We start from the raw sequence: 18544 nt of genomic DNA on the forward strand, positions 1-18544 counted from the left end.
TAACAGGCACAGATGTTGGATGAGAAGCCCTGACCTCACAAATGTGCTTCTGGAAGAATAGAATCAGAATAGTCAGGGAGGGAGAGAGGGATAAAGAGAGAGAGGGAGAGAGGGAGAGAGCGGGAAAGAGGGAGAGAGAGGGGGGTAGGGAGGGATAGAAGGAGAGGGAGGGAGAGAGAGGAATAGAAGGAGAGAGGGATACAGGGATAGAAGAAGAGAGAGAGGTAGTGAGAGAGGGGGAGGGGGGTAGTAGTGAGAGAGGGGGGAGAGGGGTAGTGGTGAGAGAGGGGGAGGGGGGAAGTGGTGAGAGAGGGGTAGGGGGGTAGTAGTGAGAGAGGGGTAGGGGGGTAGTAGTGAGAGAGGGGGGAGGGGGTAGTAGTGAGAGAGGGGGGAGGGGGGTAGTGGTGAGAGAGGGGGAGGGGGGTAGTGGTGAATGAGGGGGGAGGGGGGTAGTTGTGAGAGAGGGGGGTAGTTGTGAGAGAGGGGGAGGGGGGTAGTAGTGAGAGAGGGGGGTAGTGGTGAGAGAGGGGGGAGGGGGGTAGTAGTGAGTGAGGGGGCAGGGGGGTAGTGGTGAGAGAGGGGGGTAGTGGTGAGAGAGGGGGAGGGGGGTAGTAGTGAGAGAGGGGGAGGGGGGTAGTAGTGAGAGAGGGGGGGTAGTGGTGAGAGAGGGGGGGTAGTGGTGAGAGAGGGGGAGGGGGGTAGTAGTGAGTGAGGGGGGAGGGGGGTAGTGGTGAGAGAGGGGGGTAGTGGTGAGAGAGGGGGAGGGGGGTAGTAGTGAGAGAGGGGGGTAGTAGTGAGAGAGGGGGGTAGTAGTGAGAGAGGGGGGTAGTGGTGAGAGAGGGGGGAGGGGGTAGTAGTGAGAGAGGGGGGAAGTGGTGAGAGAGGGGGGTAGTAGTGAGAGAGGGGGAGGGGGGTAGTAGTGAGAGAGGGGGAGGGGGGTAGTAGTGAGAGAGGGGGAGGGGGTAGTAGTGAGAGAGGGGGGAGGGGGGTAGTAGTGAGAGAGGGGGAGGGGGGTAGTAGTGAGAGAGGGGGAGGGGGGTAGTAGTGAGAGAGGGGGGAGGGGGGTAGTAGTGAGAGAGGGGGGAGGGGGGTAGTAGTGAGAGAGGGGGAGGGGGGAGGGGGGTAGTAGTGAGAGAGGGGGGAGGGGGCTAGTGGTGAGAGAGGGGGAGGGGGGTAGTAGTGAGAGAGGGGGGAGGGGGGTAGTAGTGAGAGAGGGGGAGGGGGGAGGGGGGTAGTAGTGAGAGAGGGGGGAGGGGGGTAGTAGTGAGAGAGGGGGGGGGTAGTAGTGAGAGAGGGGGAGGGGGGAAGTGGTGAGAGAGGGGGAGGGGGGTAGTAGTGAGAGAGGGGGAGGGGGGTAGTAGTGAGAGAGGGGGGAGGGGGGTAGTAGTGAGAGAGGGGGGAGGGGGGTAGTAGTGAGAGAGGGGGGAGGGGGGTAGTAGTGAGAGAGGGGGGAGGGGGGTAGTAGTGAGAGAGGGGGGAGGGGGCTAGTGGTGAGAGAGGGGGAGGGGGGTAGTGGTGAGAGAGGGGGGAGGGGGGTAGTAGTGAGAGAGGGGGAGGGGGGTAGTAGTGAGAGAGGGGGAGGGGGGTAGTAGTGAGAGAGGGGGGGGGTAGTAGTGAGAGAGGGGGAGGGGGGAAGTGGTGAGAGAGGGGGGTAGTAGTGAGAGAGGGGGAGGGGGGTAGTAGTGAGAGAGGGGGAGGGGGGTAGTAGTGAGAGAGGGGGGGGTAGTAGTGAGAGAGGGGGAGGGGGGAAGTGGTGAGAGAGGGGGAGGGGGGTAGTAGTGAGAGAGGGGGAGGGGGGTAGTAGTGAGAGAGGGGGAGGGGGGTAGTAGTGAGAGAGGGGGGAGGGGGGTAGTAGTGAGAGAGGGGGAGGGGGGTAGTAGTGAGAGAGGGGGAGGGGGGAGGGGGGTAGTAGTGAGAGAGGGGGGAGGGGGCTAGTGGTGAGAGAGGGGGAGGGGGGTAGTAGTGAGAGAGGGGGGAGGGGGGTAGTAGTGAGAGAGGGGGAGGGGGGAGGGGGGTAGTAGTGAGATAGGGGGAGGGGGGTAGTAGTGAGAGAGGGGGGGGTAGTAGTGAGAGAGGGGGAGGGGGGAAGTGGTGAGAGAGGGGGAGGGGGGTAGTAGTGAGAGAGGGGGAGGGGGGTAGTAGTGAGAGAGGGGGGAGGGGGGTAGTGGTGAGAGAGGGGGGTAGTGGTGAGAGAGGGGGGGAGTGGTGAGAGAGGGGGGGTAGTGGTGAGAGAGGGGGAGGGGGTAGTAGTGAGAGAGGGGGGAGGGGGTGGTAGTGAGAGGGGAGGGGGGGTAGTGAGAGGGGAGGGGGGGTAGTGGTGAGAGAGAGGGGGGCAGAGCCAGCAACACTTACCAAGTCCAGGAACCGGAGCTGACACCATCCATCCCGCGGCTGAATCCTTCCTGCCCCATCCAGCTTCAGTCAGTTTCTCTCTCTGATGGTGGCAGGGAGGTGGGTGGAGCCAATTTCAGGCGCGGAGGATGAAATGAAAATCCTCCTGGCTCTGAATGCTGGGGGAGGATGGGAAGCTCTGTGTGCCCATACAGCAGCTACAATTGGTCCCGCCCCCTGCCAGCTTCCTTCCCAGCCAGCTTCAGTTTCTCCACGGAGCAAGGGGGCGGAGCCCCGACTCCCGCAAACGGCCCCGCCCACACCCGACATCAATGTCTAAATTTGACAGCTGCAATCACATTGCAGCTGGCCCCCTCCCCCGCCGAATCGACCATTTATCACTTGCTGTGCTAGTGTGCTGCCTGTTAAAGTGTTGATATGTAGCCCCGAGTTCCCGGTCAAACCCCTCCTGCCCTGAGCAGGGTGGCAACAGGGGTGGCAAAGATTTTGTCTGGGGTGGCAATTGACACCCCAGCTAGCCCTCTGGCTCCGCCACTGCACTCATGTGAGTGCATTACCTTTTATGCCAATAAAGTATTGTTTTAATACTACACTCAGGTGGCACTGCTCTGTTCTCTCTCTTTTTCTACCATGCACAGAGTCTCCTCCTAACTCTGATAGAGCCGGCGGCCACCCAGCCATCCATCTGTACATAGACTCTACTCCGTGGACTTTGTATCTATATACACCTGAAATATTTATCATTGTGTTTTTTATCAATATTTTTTGATATTTTTTGATTCTCTATATCTGCTTTTATATCTATTGTTTACATTCATTTTTATAATTTTCCCCTCACACTGTGGGTTCAATAGCGCTGGTCCAGCATCTGTCATATATTTCTGTATTCTGCTAGTGAGTGAGTATAGTTTTGGCTTGGTCTGCCTATCAGAGGAGCAGCAGGGAAATTCTATTTTGTTTTTTGATTACCAGAGAGCAGGATCTGTGAGTGAGTTCTACTCATAGTGCTGAGTGTGTGATTCATCTGGTCTAGGGGAGTCTTTCACACTGGTCCAATGGGAAGGCACATTGGACAGTGGAGGAAACCTGACCAATGGGTACACTGGTTTTGATACAGCCTCAGTGATTGGCACAGACTGGTTGTCTCGGTGCATTGTGGGGTGTGGTATAAAAGACAGGAGCACATGTGCTTGGGGTTTTTGGTTGGTGAGTCCCAGAAGAAGGGTGGCAGCTGCCTCCTCTTCTGCAGCAGTTGGTGTATGGTCACAGGCAGTCGGCCTGGTGAGCCAGAAGTGTGGAGCTGAACCCAGAGGTCCAGGAGAGCTGACAAGAGGGGTTGAGACAAGAGGGATATCGTGAGTACAGGGGATCGTGTCTAAGGGCCTGACCAGAAAGGGGGCCTCCCCGGAGTAGAGTAGTTAGAGGACGGGTGTCAGCTGGTGGAGTGAAAGGGGGTGCTAGGTGAGTACCCTGAAGATAGTGTGTAACCAAGTCTTTTGTTCAGAGACTCAGTATCTTCAATTCCACTAGTGGCAAGGTGAAATTCGCAGCATGGCTGCATTTTCAGATAGAAGTCCTCAGAATTGTGAAAAGTTCAAGTTCAGGAGTATCCCACTCTATCCCTTCTCCCATCCCTATTTATATTAAAACAACAAAAACAACCAAAAGCCCAGGGATTCCCAAACGATGGCCCTCCAGTTGTTCAGGAACTACAACTCCCATCATGCCTAGCCATGTATGTAATGTCAGAGTTTTACAATGCCTCATGGGATGTGTAGTTCTGCAACAGCTGCAGGGCCTTAGTTTGGGATCCCTGCCCTAGACTGTTCATTGACTCAGCCGGAAAGTAAAATGTTAAGTTGTGCCTGCAATTGCTAAAGGTAACCCAGTGGGACCCAAAAAGATGAAGAATTCAGCAGTCCTCAAGGGGGCAGTGCTACACATCTATGATTAGATGCTGGATCAGTGGCTTATGATAGGCATCAGGTCCCATCTCCCAATACCACCCACCTGCCACCCTGATTATGACATGAAGAGTTTAGCAAATACTGAGCAGGGCTGGCACCATTCCAATAAATATCCAGTGATCTTTCCACTTCAAAATGCTGTGTGTTGTCAGCCCATAAAAGGATTTAGGAGCGGACCATTTATGGCACATCAACTGGTACATTTTTGTAATCGCAGGGCTTTTGAAGGGGCAAAACATGTGGAAATGTGTGTGAATTAGGGACAAAGGTGTGCAGCATTCAAATAAATTGTGAACAAGCTGACAGGAGGAGAAGAGGAGGAATGAACACTGTCTGCTGATGTTCCTTCATTGTCCAATCACAAGCTGGGGACTGGGAGAAGCTTTATTCCTAAACTGCAGCAGAAAAAAAGTGAAGGTTGGCAGGTTAGCTGTGCTCTCAAAAGTCTGGTTCACTCCTATGCTTTTTGCAGAAAGGCACTATAGTTTGTTTAACATGGTTTCCTATGGGACACGTTCATATCTATGCTTTTTTCAGCCACTGCGTTTTTGAAAAAGGTCAGGGACTTTTTTCAACGCAAAACAATTTTGCTTTTTTGATTCAATAGACTTCAACAACAAATTGGTAAAAATAAATAAAGCACAAAAAATAAATAAATAAATAAATAATGCAAATCGCTGCAAAATCTCGTGTGCAAAATGAACAGCAAAAAGCACTACAGAAACTATCAAAAGCAAACTGCATAGGTGTGAAGTGAGCCTAGCACAGCTCTTTATATCTCAGAAATTGATAAACAGAACTACAAATGTTTTGACAGGTAAAAAAGACTTTCACGCAAGGGTAGAGTTTGAAGTTGGGCTTTAATAAAGTTTATTAAAATGTAAATTGAAAAACAAAAATAAAAAAACTCACCACTCTCTTTCTGTATTTTAAATTCCTGTTGAAGCATGTTTGCCTCTTGATGCTTCTTCTCCACAAAATGCTCTGCAATCAATTAGGAGAGTGTCATGTCACAGTAATGTAAAATTAGAGTTGAAAAAAAAAAAAAAAAAGAAGAAGGGATTAGGACAGGACAGCTACATCATGTGACCAGATTTTAGAAGATGATTTTATATACTGTATATACTCGAGTATAAGCCGACTTTTTCAGCATGTTTTTTTATGCTGAAAAAGCCCCCCCCTCGGCTTATACATGAGTCAAGGTCTCAGTTACCTTTTAAAAATGGCGCTGCCTGGCGCCAACACTTCATCGCGCATGCGCCGTCTGCCCGGGAATAGCCGAACATGTACAGGCTTTCCCAAACATCGGCGGCACATGCGCAGTGACGTGTTGGCGCCATTTTTAAATGTAAGGTGCCACACCGACAGGTGAGACTCCTCTGCAGCCCCTGCATTTCCTCATGCAGTGCTGCGGGCATGGTACAGGACATTCTCCTGTACCATGGCCGCAGCACTGCATCTCCTGTACCATGCCCGTACCATCACCTGTGCCATGCCTGTACTATCTTCTGTACCATCACCTGTGCCATGCCTGTACCATCTCCTGTGCCATCTCCTGTGCCATTCCTGTACCATCTCCTTTACAATCCTTGTACCATCACCTGTGCCATCCCCGTACCATCTCCTGTACCATGCCTGTACCATTTCTTGTGCCATGTCTGTACCATCCTTTTGTGCCATGCCTGTAACATCTGCTGTGCCATGCCTGTACCATCTCCTGTACCATGCCCACAGCCCTGCATCTCCTGTGCCATGCCTGCAGCCCCTGTTTTGTGTCTCGTGGTGGTCCAGTAGCTGCTGCATTTCCCACCCTACGCTTATACTCGAGTCAATACGTTTTCCCACTTTTTTGTGGTAAAATTAAGTGCCTCGGCTTATATTCGGGTCGGCTTATACTCGAGTATACACGGTATACACATTCACAGAGTGTGTTTTTCCACGTGTTTCTCTGTAAAAAACCGGGGGGGTCGGCAGCCCATCAATCGTGATCTACCCGTTAATCAGGTCATTGAAGATCGCGTCCCTCCTTGCCAACCCCGGAACCTGGACAGGAGTGGGGAATGAATTTATTAAAAAACTGACTCCCTGTATTTTCTTCCCGCAAGAGGAAAATACAGGGAATTGGTTCCAGTAAATGCCACTCGGGTAGGCCCTCGTTGTCCAGGTTTCCCTTCCTTCTGCTACCTACCTGTGTCTGCCCCCCCCCCCCCCATGCAGCGCTGCTGGCTTTCCCTCCTCTCTCTCTCTCGCCGGCTGCTGCGGTGGATCGTTTCAGGATGGAGAGTGGGGGGAAGAGGTAAATACATCATTTTCTGGCCCCTTCCTTCTCTGAATGAACACAGTGAGTGATCGGTACCGAGTCTCCATTTAGGTTATAAGGTAGGAGCAGAAGAAATTAAACCTTCTAGCTGGTCACAGTGGACTACGCAGTCAATGAGACTTGCCTAAAGGAGATGGCCGATTTACCATCCCAACAGTTACAAAAGACCAAAATATCAGATTTGGGTAGGCTTTATCAAAGTCTATAGTGCAAATTACCAAGCTCGCTAATTTCCTTTTTCTTAATGAGTAATTCATCAGTCAGCTTGCGGATCTCGTCATGGGCCATTGTCAGCCTCTGGGAAGCTTCATTCAGATCCCTTTCCAGGCACTCCCTCATTTTCTTCTCTTTTTCCAGCTCTTCATCAAATGTCTATAGAACAAGGGAAATGGCATTATTAACAATTGTTTCTGATTTTTTTGGAAGCTTTCCTGGATGGTCTTACCATTCTTAGTGTTCCTTTCCAGAAGCCAAACCAAGATAGAACAGAAGCTGCCCTACCATCTGCACAGGAACATGTGACTGATGGGGCCATGCCTGTCCATAAAGCCAGCTAAGGTGGTAGTGATGTATCCCTACTCTGTATTCTACCTATATGAAGAGCAACCTATAAATGCCTCAGAGGATTACCTATTTTACCAAGAAGCTTTCTCGTGGCTTACTGATCTGAAACACATACTTAAAGTACTGTAAAGTCGTAACCCTGGTAAATTTAGGCTGAGTATATGATGGAAAACATGCATAAGCAGAAGCTACCTTAAGTGGAAACTGCATGCTAAACCAAATCCTGAGATACTGGGAGCTGACATTATAGGCTTCCAAATTTTCTTGCCATAATAAAGTTTGGTTCCACTTCTTCCTGCCTCCAAGTATTCCTATTGCTAGTGATGGGGGTGTCACTAATTACTCCTCTGGTGGAAGAGCTAAAGCTGCCTACAAATCTGGAGCTACTGATAATTTTGACATAATGCAATTTACACTGAAGGTAATCAACAAAATAAAGTATGGAGACATGGATGGATGGGTGAGTTTGCGTTAAATATTAACCGCTTCACACCGACGTGTGGCCTTAACGCCAAGCTGCCTCGTATGCGCACTGTATAAACCACTTACCATACTGAGAGACCGCTCCCTGCGTGCTCCCAGCATGGTAACTTGCCGGCACCAGAAATCTCCCGATACATACTAGCGATCGGGAGCTTTCTGATTATATGACAGCCAATCACGGCGGACACATGACCTGAATGCCCGCCTCTGCCAGCTTTTATAACTCTTATAGGCCCGGGAGGCAGTCAGCAGGAAGAGGTTAAGAATGAATTAAATAGCGGTTTTCAGTTTGTGGTGCTCAGATACAGTCAAGTTCCACTTGACGCTCTGCTGACTTCCATCATCCAATCTTGTGCAAGCAAATCTTTTTCCCCCTTGAATGTGATTGGGTATTCTTTGCAAAGTGAATTTTCCCCACATTTACTAGGCTAAGGGAAAATTCCCTTGCAACGTGAACAGTATATTTGCCTTTAGTAAATCAACCCATGGATACCCCTCTTAGCACAAAAAAAGCTGTGCAAGCTGGTTTGGATTGCCAGTAACCTTATACAGATTCAGGGGTGTCCAAACTATGGCCCTCCAGCTGTTCAGGAACTACAATTCCCATCATGCTTAGTTATGTCTGTGAATGTCAGAGATTTACAGTGCCTCATGGAACGTGTAGTTCCGCAACAGCTGAAGGGCCGTAGTTTGGACACCCCTGGATTAGACAGTTGCTGACCTGCTGGGTAACCAATTAATTAATTAAAGGACTCCTTTTTACTAATTGGTGGGGTTGGTAAAAACAAGTAGAATTCTATATACTAAATGATGGCTCAACTGCAACCTGCCCACCAGCCAAGGAACCAAGGATCAATGGTGTGCCAAATATGTAATATCTGGTACAAGTTGGAAAATATTCTGCCTATATGCTGAGTAACTGGGAAACCTTCCTTCTTCTGAGCAACTTAAGCTGACTATACACTAGTAGCAATTTTATTTGAAATTCTTTGTTTTAGGAATGTTCGTTCCATTTTCTATTCGTTAGCGGGGTCAGATCAACATAAGTTTTCCACCAGTGGTGCAAAAATATGAAGGAGCAGCATGGAAAATTTTTCTCAGTATCCTTCTCTCCTCTACATCCATTCAAAGTACAACATTTAAAAAAGCTTGTCTGAGCGGTCAGAAAACAAGGGGCAGGGAGCTGAAATTACAAACAGCAGAGTTAAGTGAGGAGAGCTCTGAGAGCCGATTGGAGGGAATGGACACGACCCCCTTCACACAGCACACAGGAACAGAGCTGAGGCTGTCAATCACAGTGTGTGTGCTGGTGTTTTCCCCTGTCACCTTTTTTCTCTTGGGTGTCAGGAAAACTTGTCAGAAGGGACTCATGCTGATAGCAGAGGGATGAAGCAGCAGACAAGAATGAGATTTAGCACTCTGGTTTGAGAGTACACACTATTGAAGGATATGCTTTGTTCATATTTCAGGTCTGAGGTTTACAGCCATTTTACTACATTTTTAACAATGTATGTGGTTTTCATTCAAGAAATTCCAAAAATCGAATGTTAAAAGCAAACAAAATTTTGAAGTACTTTCGAATGACATTCGTCCAGTCACGTACATAGACTTCTTTTTTAGAAATTGGTACAAACATTTGTTTGAAAATCTACTAGTGTATAGCCAGCTTAAAGCAGAACTTTACCCATAACAACTTGATAAAATAAAATAATGTTCTTTAGCAAGGAACATACATTCCACATTAATAATTATGCCACTAAAATAAGTGTGTGCTGTATATTGCCTCCAGCATTGCTCCTGTTACTTCTTGTTGGAGGCGGAGGTGCCACTAAACCCATCGATTTAACGGTTTTAAAAAAACAGCTACATTCCTGGAATGAGGGGATTGCTAACGGTCACATTTGCTTGTCTCCTCAACTAAACTGCACCATGGAAGTTAAAGGTCAAACAGAAGCAGCTTCCTTGGTTGTAAAGGATAGGAGGGTTTCATTCAGCTTTAAAGCTGTTGGCAGATTGGCTCCTACAAACTGGGAGGTGCCCAACAATGCCTATAATTAGAGAGCAACTGAGCATGTGTAGAACAGGGTGACACAATGTATTACTGGATTTTAAACAGTATAGAAACGTATTTTTAATGTTTTAAATATCTATACCTGCAAAAGGTCTGATGTAAACTAGCAGGATTTAACTTTCTGACTAAACTTCCACTTTAACCACTTAAGGACCGCCCGCCACAGATTTATTGCTCTACATCGCTCGCGTGCCTGCAGCCAGGGGACAAGCGTTCACCGCCGTCGGCGTGCGCCTGCAGCCAGGGGGGGCAAGCGTGCGCCGCCGGCGGCGCGCTCCCGCCCCCACTCGGCAGCTGGGACTCTGATGCACGGGGCTGGCGGCTCCCATTGCCGCCAGGCACCCGTGATCGTTCCCCGCTGAGAGAGGATGGTCAGCTGTTGTAAACACAGCTGACCTTTCTCTCTGGAATGATCACAGAGCGCCTGTGATTCTTCTATATAGGATCACAGGTCTCTGTGATCATTTCAAAAGCCCAACCCCCATAAAGTTAGAAACACTCCCCTAGGCTTACATTTAACCCCTTGATCACCCTCTGTGTTAACCCCTTCCCTGCCAGTATCATTATTACAGTAACAGTGCATATTTTTAGCACTGATTACTGTAGTAATGTCACTGGTCCCCCCAAAAGTGTCCAATCTGTCCACTGCAATGTCGCAGTCCTGCTAAAAATCACAGATTGCCGCCGTTGTTAAAAAAAAAAAAACAATAAAAATGACATAAATCTTTCCCGCAAAACAATTAAAATACGCTTATTGCGATTTTTTTTTACCAAAAACATGTAGCAAAAAACTAATTGGCCTAAAATGTTAAAAAATTTAGATTTTTACATTTTTTGGGGAATGTTATATAGCAGAATGTGAAAACTGTTTTTTTTTTCCCCAGAATTGGCGCTCTTTTTTTGTTTATTGCGCAAAAAATTAAAAATCGCAGAGGTGATCAAATACCACCAAAAGAAAACTATTTGTGGGAAAAAAAAAGATCAATTTTATTTGGGTACAGCGTCACACGACCGCGCAATTGTCTGTTAAAGTAACGCAGTGCCGAATCGCAAAAAAATGGCCTGGTCATTAAGGTCATTAAGGGGGCAAATCCTTCTGGTCCAGAAGTGGTTAAAGGCCAATTCAGATGTCTCAGCCTGTGTGGAGAACACTATAGATAGGATTGCTTTTATAGCAGCCACCTGACCTCCTACGAGACAATAGCCAGAGACATCTGCCTGTTACAGCCCATTATTAATCAGCAGTTTCCAGAATTAATCTACAATATATATTATGTGTGAAATGAGGCTTGCACATGCAAACATGCCTTCATCAGATGACAGATTCCATTTTGCATGCCTGCCACAGCTCTTCACACCTTTTAATCAAAAAAACAAAACGTGACTTGTATGTGAGATCCCACTCCACACACAGGACTGAATGGTTAATGTGACACCTGTGTATATCACCTTACATTCAAGGCAGGTCTGGCACAGCATCAAATACATCTCCATCAGCGATCACCTCCCCGTTTAGTGTATTTAATCCAGTTCACGCTAAATATTGCTGTGATCAAAGGTTTTGTGGGAAAAATAATTAGGAAAGAATGTTGAAAAATATTGGGGATTACCTTTCATCTTCCATAGTGAAAGCTGGTCTATTGTTATAGTTTTGAAGGGCTTTTTGCCTTCTACAGCTGGCCATACACATGGCAATTCAAGCCGCTCTTTAGGTGGATCGAAATTCGGCTGGTTCCTACTAAGCTGGCCAAATTTCAATCCATTTATGTATAGGCTGGATGTACTGACGTCCGTACAACCAGCCTGTCGGGGGTTTTTGGTACGATCATTGGGAAAGATTTACTAAAAGTGGAGAGTGCAAAATCTGGTGCAGCTCTGCATAGAAACCAATCAGCTTCCAGGTTTTATTGTCAAAGCTTAATTGAACAAGCTGAAGTTAGAAGCGGATTGGCTACCATGCACAGCTTCACCAGATTCTGAGTGCTCCAGTTTTAGTAAATCTCCTCCATTGTATTTTGATGGTGGGGAAACCTCCTGCTGTCAGAACGCAATAGCTGGAGGAAAGAAAATTTTGTGATTTATTTATCAACACAGTCAGTGTTAATGGGGGAAACAAGCAATTTTCTTTCCTTCAACCATGAAAATTGCATTCACTCTGGCCAGCAAATACTACCACCATCTATTGCAATTATGATCACTGGTAATTGTGAGAATCTACCACCCATGTGTTCAACTGGCCACCAGAAAATGGGTAATTTGTACCCACAAACTGGCTATGTTTGCGGATGACATGCTTATGTATGTCTCCTCTCCGCACACCACCTTACCCAACCTTCTCTCCCTTATGGGCGATTTTGCGACCATCTCGGGCCTTCATAATAATTCGTCCAAATCACAGGCTCTGAACGTTTCTTTACCGGATTCCCTCAAAGACTCTTTGCGAGCACAATTTTCATTTCAGTGGACACCCTCATTACCATACCTGGGGGGTTTACTTTACTGCTTCTTTCCATACTCTATACACCACTAACTACCCCCCCTTCTACAGTATATCCTCTCGAAAACGCTTGTTGGATTCCTGGGATATTCCCCAAATCTCTTGGATAGGCCGCATCCATGCTATCAAAATGTCCTTCCTCCCCAAACTACTATATTTATTTAGGGTCCTTCCTATCCCAGTTATGTCATTAGTATCTTACAAGGCCGTATCCTGAAATTTATTTGGGGTAGAACCAAACCACGGCTTAACATACCTCTTCTGTATACACCGAAAGTTAGGGGTGGGTTTGGGGTCCGCAACATTGCCCACTATTACAAAGTTGCCAAGATTGCTCCTATCGCCCAACTACATGCAGGTATTTTGGCTCCTTTATGGACCCTTATTGATGTCTTGGAAGTCGATCCTATCCCTCTTTCTTCCATACCATGGATTCCACCCCACACATCGTCCCAAATCTCTGAACCCAATTTTGGCCCACACCCTCTCAGTCTGGGACTCCATTTAATACTCTGCCGTTTGATATCCCCCTTCTTCCTCTTTTGCCCCTGCTTAACTGTCCCCTGTTCCCTCCTGGGATAGAGAATCCTCAAAGCTTTCAATGGTGGATAAAAAAGGGTCTCACCACCGTCCGCTCTCTGCTCACTGCCAGAGGAGTCTGTTCATTCCAATATTTACAGACTCTCATGAGATCCCTGAATTGGAACGTTTCCACTATATAAAAATCTGCCACTTTGTGGAGTCTCTGATGAAGCCTCATGATCATCCATTATTGTCAACTGCCTTTGAGACCAGATGCAGAACCAACCCTACTACTCAGGGCTTGATCTTTTGATATACTCCTCCATATTAAACAATACAGGACCACAAACCCCTACTTACTGTGATAAATGGATAAAAGATTTGGTTCTAGCCCACAGCCACGTGACTGGGTAAAAATGTGGGTGACTCTATTCAAAACCTCTCGCAATGTCCTTGCTCTTGAAAACTCTTTTAAAGTTATGTCTTGTTGGTACCCAACTTTTATGTCTGACTGCTTTGTGATTTTGACAAAAAATGGAATAGAATGTTCCATCGCTCTACCAAACTGCCATGTATATGGCCGGGCGAAAGCCAAAGTGGTCATAGATTGTCAAATAAAGACAAGTGACGCTCTTCATTTAAAAAGTTGCTTGCGGTTATTAGATTCTATGCTCCCAGAGATGGCAAGTTGTTTTTGGCTGAATTTGCAGACAAATTTGCACCAGTGAGAATCTTCAGGCTTTAAGAACTATGGGAATACAACAATCAGACAGGTTGCCAAAAAATGATTTTTCCCCCAAGATAATCCACCACCAAGCGTTTAAGTGCCTCAACCACTCTCCCTCTATAGGCATTAGCATGAAAGCTTAGTCCACCCAAGAGTTTATGTTTAGACTGTCTGATGGCCTGAAAGATATCCTTTGACATTTTGATGGTAAGTTGCATGTTTGGTTACCTTCTTATGTCAATGGCCAACATCCTACAGCTCGCCATAGACTACAGATGTTGGCTAGAGAGCATGTCTGTTCAAAGACTTTTGTTTTTCAAGGACTGATGCCTTCGATTGCCCATGTATGCAGGTTTATGCCAATAGAGAAAACTCAGGCAGGGACAGTTTATCTCAGATGAAAAACACTATACTGTAGGTGGAAAATAGTAAACCTTGTCGTTTGCGGTCAGCTGGTGGTGAGTGATGCGGTCTAAAATGTGACCTCAAATTGTAAATGTATGTTGTAGAGCAAAAAAAAAAGAAAAAAAAATGAAGCAATTTATCCAAAAGTGGGCAGAAACATTCCAAACCCCACATTGGGTGGAAGCAGTGGCAAGAACTATGTCCCAGTGACCTAGGTCACCTAACAGGAACATATCACTTTTGAAATGATGTCCCTTTATTGATCTATTGTTATATGGTTAGTACATTGAATTGTTAGCAAGATAGACAACAACTTTGAGTGTTAATTATATAGTTAGATATATTAGGAAGTATTAAGTAACTTTAACATACTGAACAGTCATTTTTACGTGTCCCAAACAACTTCTTCCAGGGTTTCTGAACTGAGGACAGGGGCTCCTTTAGAAAGAAACATTTTACGTCATTATTCTTCAAGAACATAAAAAAAAAAAGGATTGGAATCACAAAATTCAGCAATTTAAAAAATACTGTAAAGCGAATAGCCAAGTCCTCGTGTCTACTTTATTTTGGAAACCCCTTTTTGTGGGTAAAATTACATTTAATAAAAGTTGGTAACAAAGTACTGCTTGTATAGACTTTAAAAAGAGCAACTCCAGGGCTGAGAATAAAATCTTCTCCTCCTGGGTAATCAATGTACATTGCAGGGATTTTTAACTAATTTTGTAGCCAATTCCTATCTTTTGTTGCTCTGAAATATGCTATGTATCTGTTTCTCTATGTCCTTTGCAGTCTGTTTCTGAATAAGAGCGTCTGATTCATTAAATCACCTGGCGCACCCTTGGTGTTCAAATGAGAAAAGCTGCAGGATCTGCATCCCTTTAGACTGATTTAAACCTTGTGGTGTAGCCCACTAAAACTGAAATTCCGATTGCAGAGGATGCCTAAAATTTGATTGCAATTTAGTGCAGACTTCTGGGAAAATGAGTGAGCCGATCACACAAGCAGGAATTTATATTTCTAGGGGTTCTCTGTACACCAACTGTGTACCAAAACTGTAGGTGGCCATATTGCATTGAATTTTGAAAAATAATTACAGCACTACAGATTGAAAGGGAAAGGTAATTTTTAGTAACATAAAATCAAAAGATAATTGCGCTAGGACACATAGAAACATAGAATGTGTCGGCAGATAAGAACCATTTGGCCCATCTAGTCTGCCCAATATATCTGAATCCTATGAATAGTCCCTGGCCCTATCTTATATGAAGGATAGCCTTATGCCTATCCCATGCATGCTTAAACTCCTTCACTGTATTTGCAGCTACCACTTCTGCAGGAAGGTTATTCCATGCATCCACTACTCTCTCAGTAAAGTAATACTTCCTCATATTACTTTTAAACCTTTGCCCCTCTAATTTAAAACTGTGTCCTCTTGTGGTAGTTTTTCTTCTTTTAAATATGCTCTCCTCCTTTACCGAGTTGATTCCCTTTATGTATTTAAAAGTTTCTATCATATCCCCTCTGTCTCTTCTTTCTTCCAAGCTATACATGTTAAGGTCCTTTAACCTTTCCTGGTAAGTTTTTTCCTGCAATCCATGTACTAGTTTAGTAGCTCTTCTCTGAACTCTCTCTAGAGTATCTATATCCTTCTGGAGATATGGCCTCCAGTACTGCGCACAATACTCCAAGTGAGGTCTCACCAGTGTTCTGTACAGCGGCATAAGCACTTCTCTCTTTCTACTGCTTATACCTCTCCCTATACATCCAAGCATTCTGCTGGCATTTCGTGCTGCTCTATTACATTGTCTTCCCACCTTTAAGTCTTCTGAAATAATTACTCCTAAATCCCTTTCCTCAGATACTGAGGTCAGGACTGTGTCAAATATTCTATATTCTGCCCTTGGGTTTTTACGTCCCAGGTGCATTATCTTGCACTTATCCACATTAAATTTCAGTTGCCAGAGTTCTGAACATTCTTCTAGTTTTCCTAAATCCTTTTCCATTTGGCGTTTCCCTCCAGGAACATCAACCCTGTTACATATCTTTGTGTCATCAGCAAAAAGACAAACCTTACCATCGAGGCCTTTTGCAATATCACTTATGAAGATATTAAACAAAATTGGTCCCAGTACAGATCCCTGAGGTACCCCACTGGTAACATGACCTTGTTCTGAATGTTCTCCATTGACTACAACCCTCTGTTGTCTGTCACTCAGCCACTGCCTAATCCACTCAACAATATGGGAGTCCATGCTCAATGACTGCAGTTTATTGATAAGTCTTCTATGTGGGACAGTGTCAAAAGCCTTACTAAAATCTAGATATGCAATGTCTACTGCACCTCCACCGTCTATTATTTTAGTCACCCAGTCAAAAAAATCTATAAGATTTGTTTGACATGATCTCCCTGAAGTAAACCCATGTTGTTTTTCATCTTGCAATCCATGGGATTTAAGATGTTCCACAATCCTATCCTTTAATAGGGTTTCCATTAATTTGCCTACTATTGATGTCAGACTCACTGGTCTATAGTTGCTTGATTCCTCCCTACTACCTTTCTTGTGAATGGGCACGACATTTGCCAATTTCCAATCTTCCGGGACGACTCCTGTTACTAATGATTGGTTAAATAAATCTGTTAATGGTTTTGCCAGCTCACCACTAAGCTCTTTTAATAATTTTGGGTGTATCTCATCAGGACCCTGTGACTTATTTGTCTTCACTTTAGACAGCAATCTTAGAACGTCTTCCTCTGTAAAGACACATGCATCAAATGATTCATTAGTCATCCTTTGAAGTGGAGGTCCTTCTCCTTTTTCTTCTGTAAAAACTGAACAGAAGTATTTATTAAGGCAGTCGGCTAGCCCTTTATTCTCTTCTACATACCTTCCGTCCTTTGTTTTTAATTTAGTTATTCCTTGTTTTAATTTCCTTTTTTCATTTATATATCTGAAGAATGTCTTATCCCCCTTTTTCATAGACTGAGCTAGTTTTTCTTCTGCCTGCGCTTTAGAAGTTCTTATAACTTGCTTGGCCTCTTTCTGCCTAATCTTGTAGATTTCCTTATCTTCATTGCTCTGGGTTTTTTTATAAACGGACATAATAATGTATTACAAAGTCCAAAGAAGGGCAAATAATGAGCAGCTGACACATGTCCTCTTGGTGAAGGATAATCATACCAAATCAAATAGAATAGCCGCGCTCAGAAAAAATTATAAGTTCCAAATGATCCCCCAGCGAAATGAAATTTAAATTGATGTGAAGATTAAACTGTCGGTATATCCACCACCAGGAAGGTATAAAACATGCAGCCTCTTACCAGACGGTCTAAAGTAAACAGCATTCAAAGCAAGATGAATCAAATGAAACGGGCATCTATCCCAGATAATCCAATCAGACCAGCAAGCGAGTGCAATCCAACCGGGCAGCGTGAATATCAATTGCTTTGGTGTAAGAGCCCAATGGAATGGACCCAACAAATAAATTGATCCTCGTTGTAAATATAAAAAACAATAAAAATATCATTGCGCAGACATCCTTTTAAGGCTTTATTAAAACATTTGCAGAAGTCTGCACACATGGTACTCACATTAATTCCAAGAGTAAAAAGCATATAAGTATATAGCGGTGTAAGTTTGTTTCATCCTAAAACATGGCCGACCTCCAGTAGCATGCCAGTATCATGTGGTTAGGTTCCTCCCAACATGTTTTGTCACAATTGACATTGCTGGTCTGATTGGATTATCACGGATAGATGCCCGTTTCATTCGATTCATCTTGCTTTGAATGCTGTTTACTTTAGACCGTCTGGTAAGAGGCTGCATGTTTTATACCTTCCTGGTGGTGGATATACCGACAGCTTAATCTTCACATCAATTTGATTTCATTTCACTGGGGGATCATTTGGAACTTATAATTTTTTCTGAGCGCGGCTATTCTATTTGAATTTTTAGTAACAAGCACTTACAACACGGCTTGTGTAGCAATTGAAGAATTTTATTGGCTATATTTTTTCCAATAAAAGTAGAGTTACCCATTTAAGCTACAAACATCACACATTGCATTATCACAAACATTCTGCAAAGTCTTACACTTTATTTTCCTTAGAAAGCAACCACAGCTTGAGTTGAGAAGCCTGTCCCATGTCAGCAAGCTGCAGAAAAGGTCCTACATGCTCTATTTGGAAGCAGTAGTCTCTCTGCACACCCTCACTGAGTCAGAGCTCTTATTAGCAGGGAGCATAAGCTTTGATTTTTGGAGAGCTCTGGCCCTGACTCAATGGAGGGTGTGCTGGACCTTTGTAGCGAGACCACTGTTTCCACACAGAAAACAAGGGTTCTTCTCCACATCATGCATGGTAGGGGGGCGGCTTTTCTGCTTGGGCTGTTGCTGCTTTCTGAAGAAAACAAACTGTTAGGCTTTACAATCGGATTTGATGCAAATGGAATGTATTTGACCGATTTAAACTGAAGTTCAGTGGGGCTTTAACTAGATCAAGAAGCACAAAACAGAAGTGCACTGGATTGCACAGATAACCAAATTCATTGGGTAAATAAAAAAATCAAAAACATTTGGCACTTTAGAAAGAATCCAATATGTGAACATCTTGTATATTATTGGAGGATGCTCTTCTAGT

At 45.1% G+C, this 18544-nt stretch overlaps 1 protein-coding gene across 2 annotated transcripts in view; it reads right to left on the reverse strand.

Annotated features, from left to right (window-relative positions):
* The window catches only part of CCDC30 (coiled-coil domain containing 30), a 114042-nt gene that overhangs the window by 62247 nt on the left and 33251 nt on the right, over window positions 1-18544 (reverse strand). The window contains exons 6-8 of one of the 2 annotated variants that reach the window (XM_082273353.1): window positions 14281-14346; window positions 6858-7011; window positions 5232-5303 (exon numbers count right to left, since the gene is read on the reverse strand). In XM_082273353.1, coding sequence (XP_082129479.1) covers window positions 5232-5303; window positions 6858-7011; window positions 14281-14346 — 292 coding nt within the window. The remainder of the gene's footprint in view (window positions 1-5231; window positions 5304-6857; window positions 7012-14280; window positions 14347-18544) is intronic. The other variant, XM_082273354.1, reaches the window with a different exon arrangement.

The sequence above is a fragment of the Pelophylax lessonae genome (genome assembly GCF_965119305.1).
Source record: "Pelophylax lessonae genome assembly, chromosome: 12".
Classification (NCBI taxonomy): Eukaryota; Metazoa; Chordata; class Amphibia; order Anura; family Ranidae; genus Pelophylax; species Pelophylax lessonae.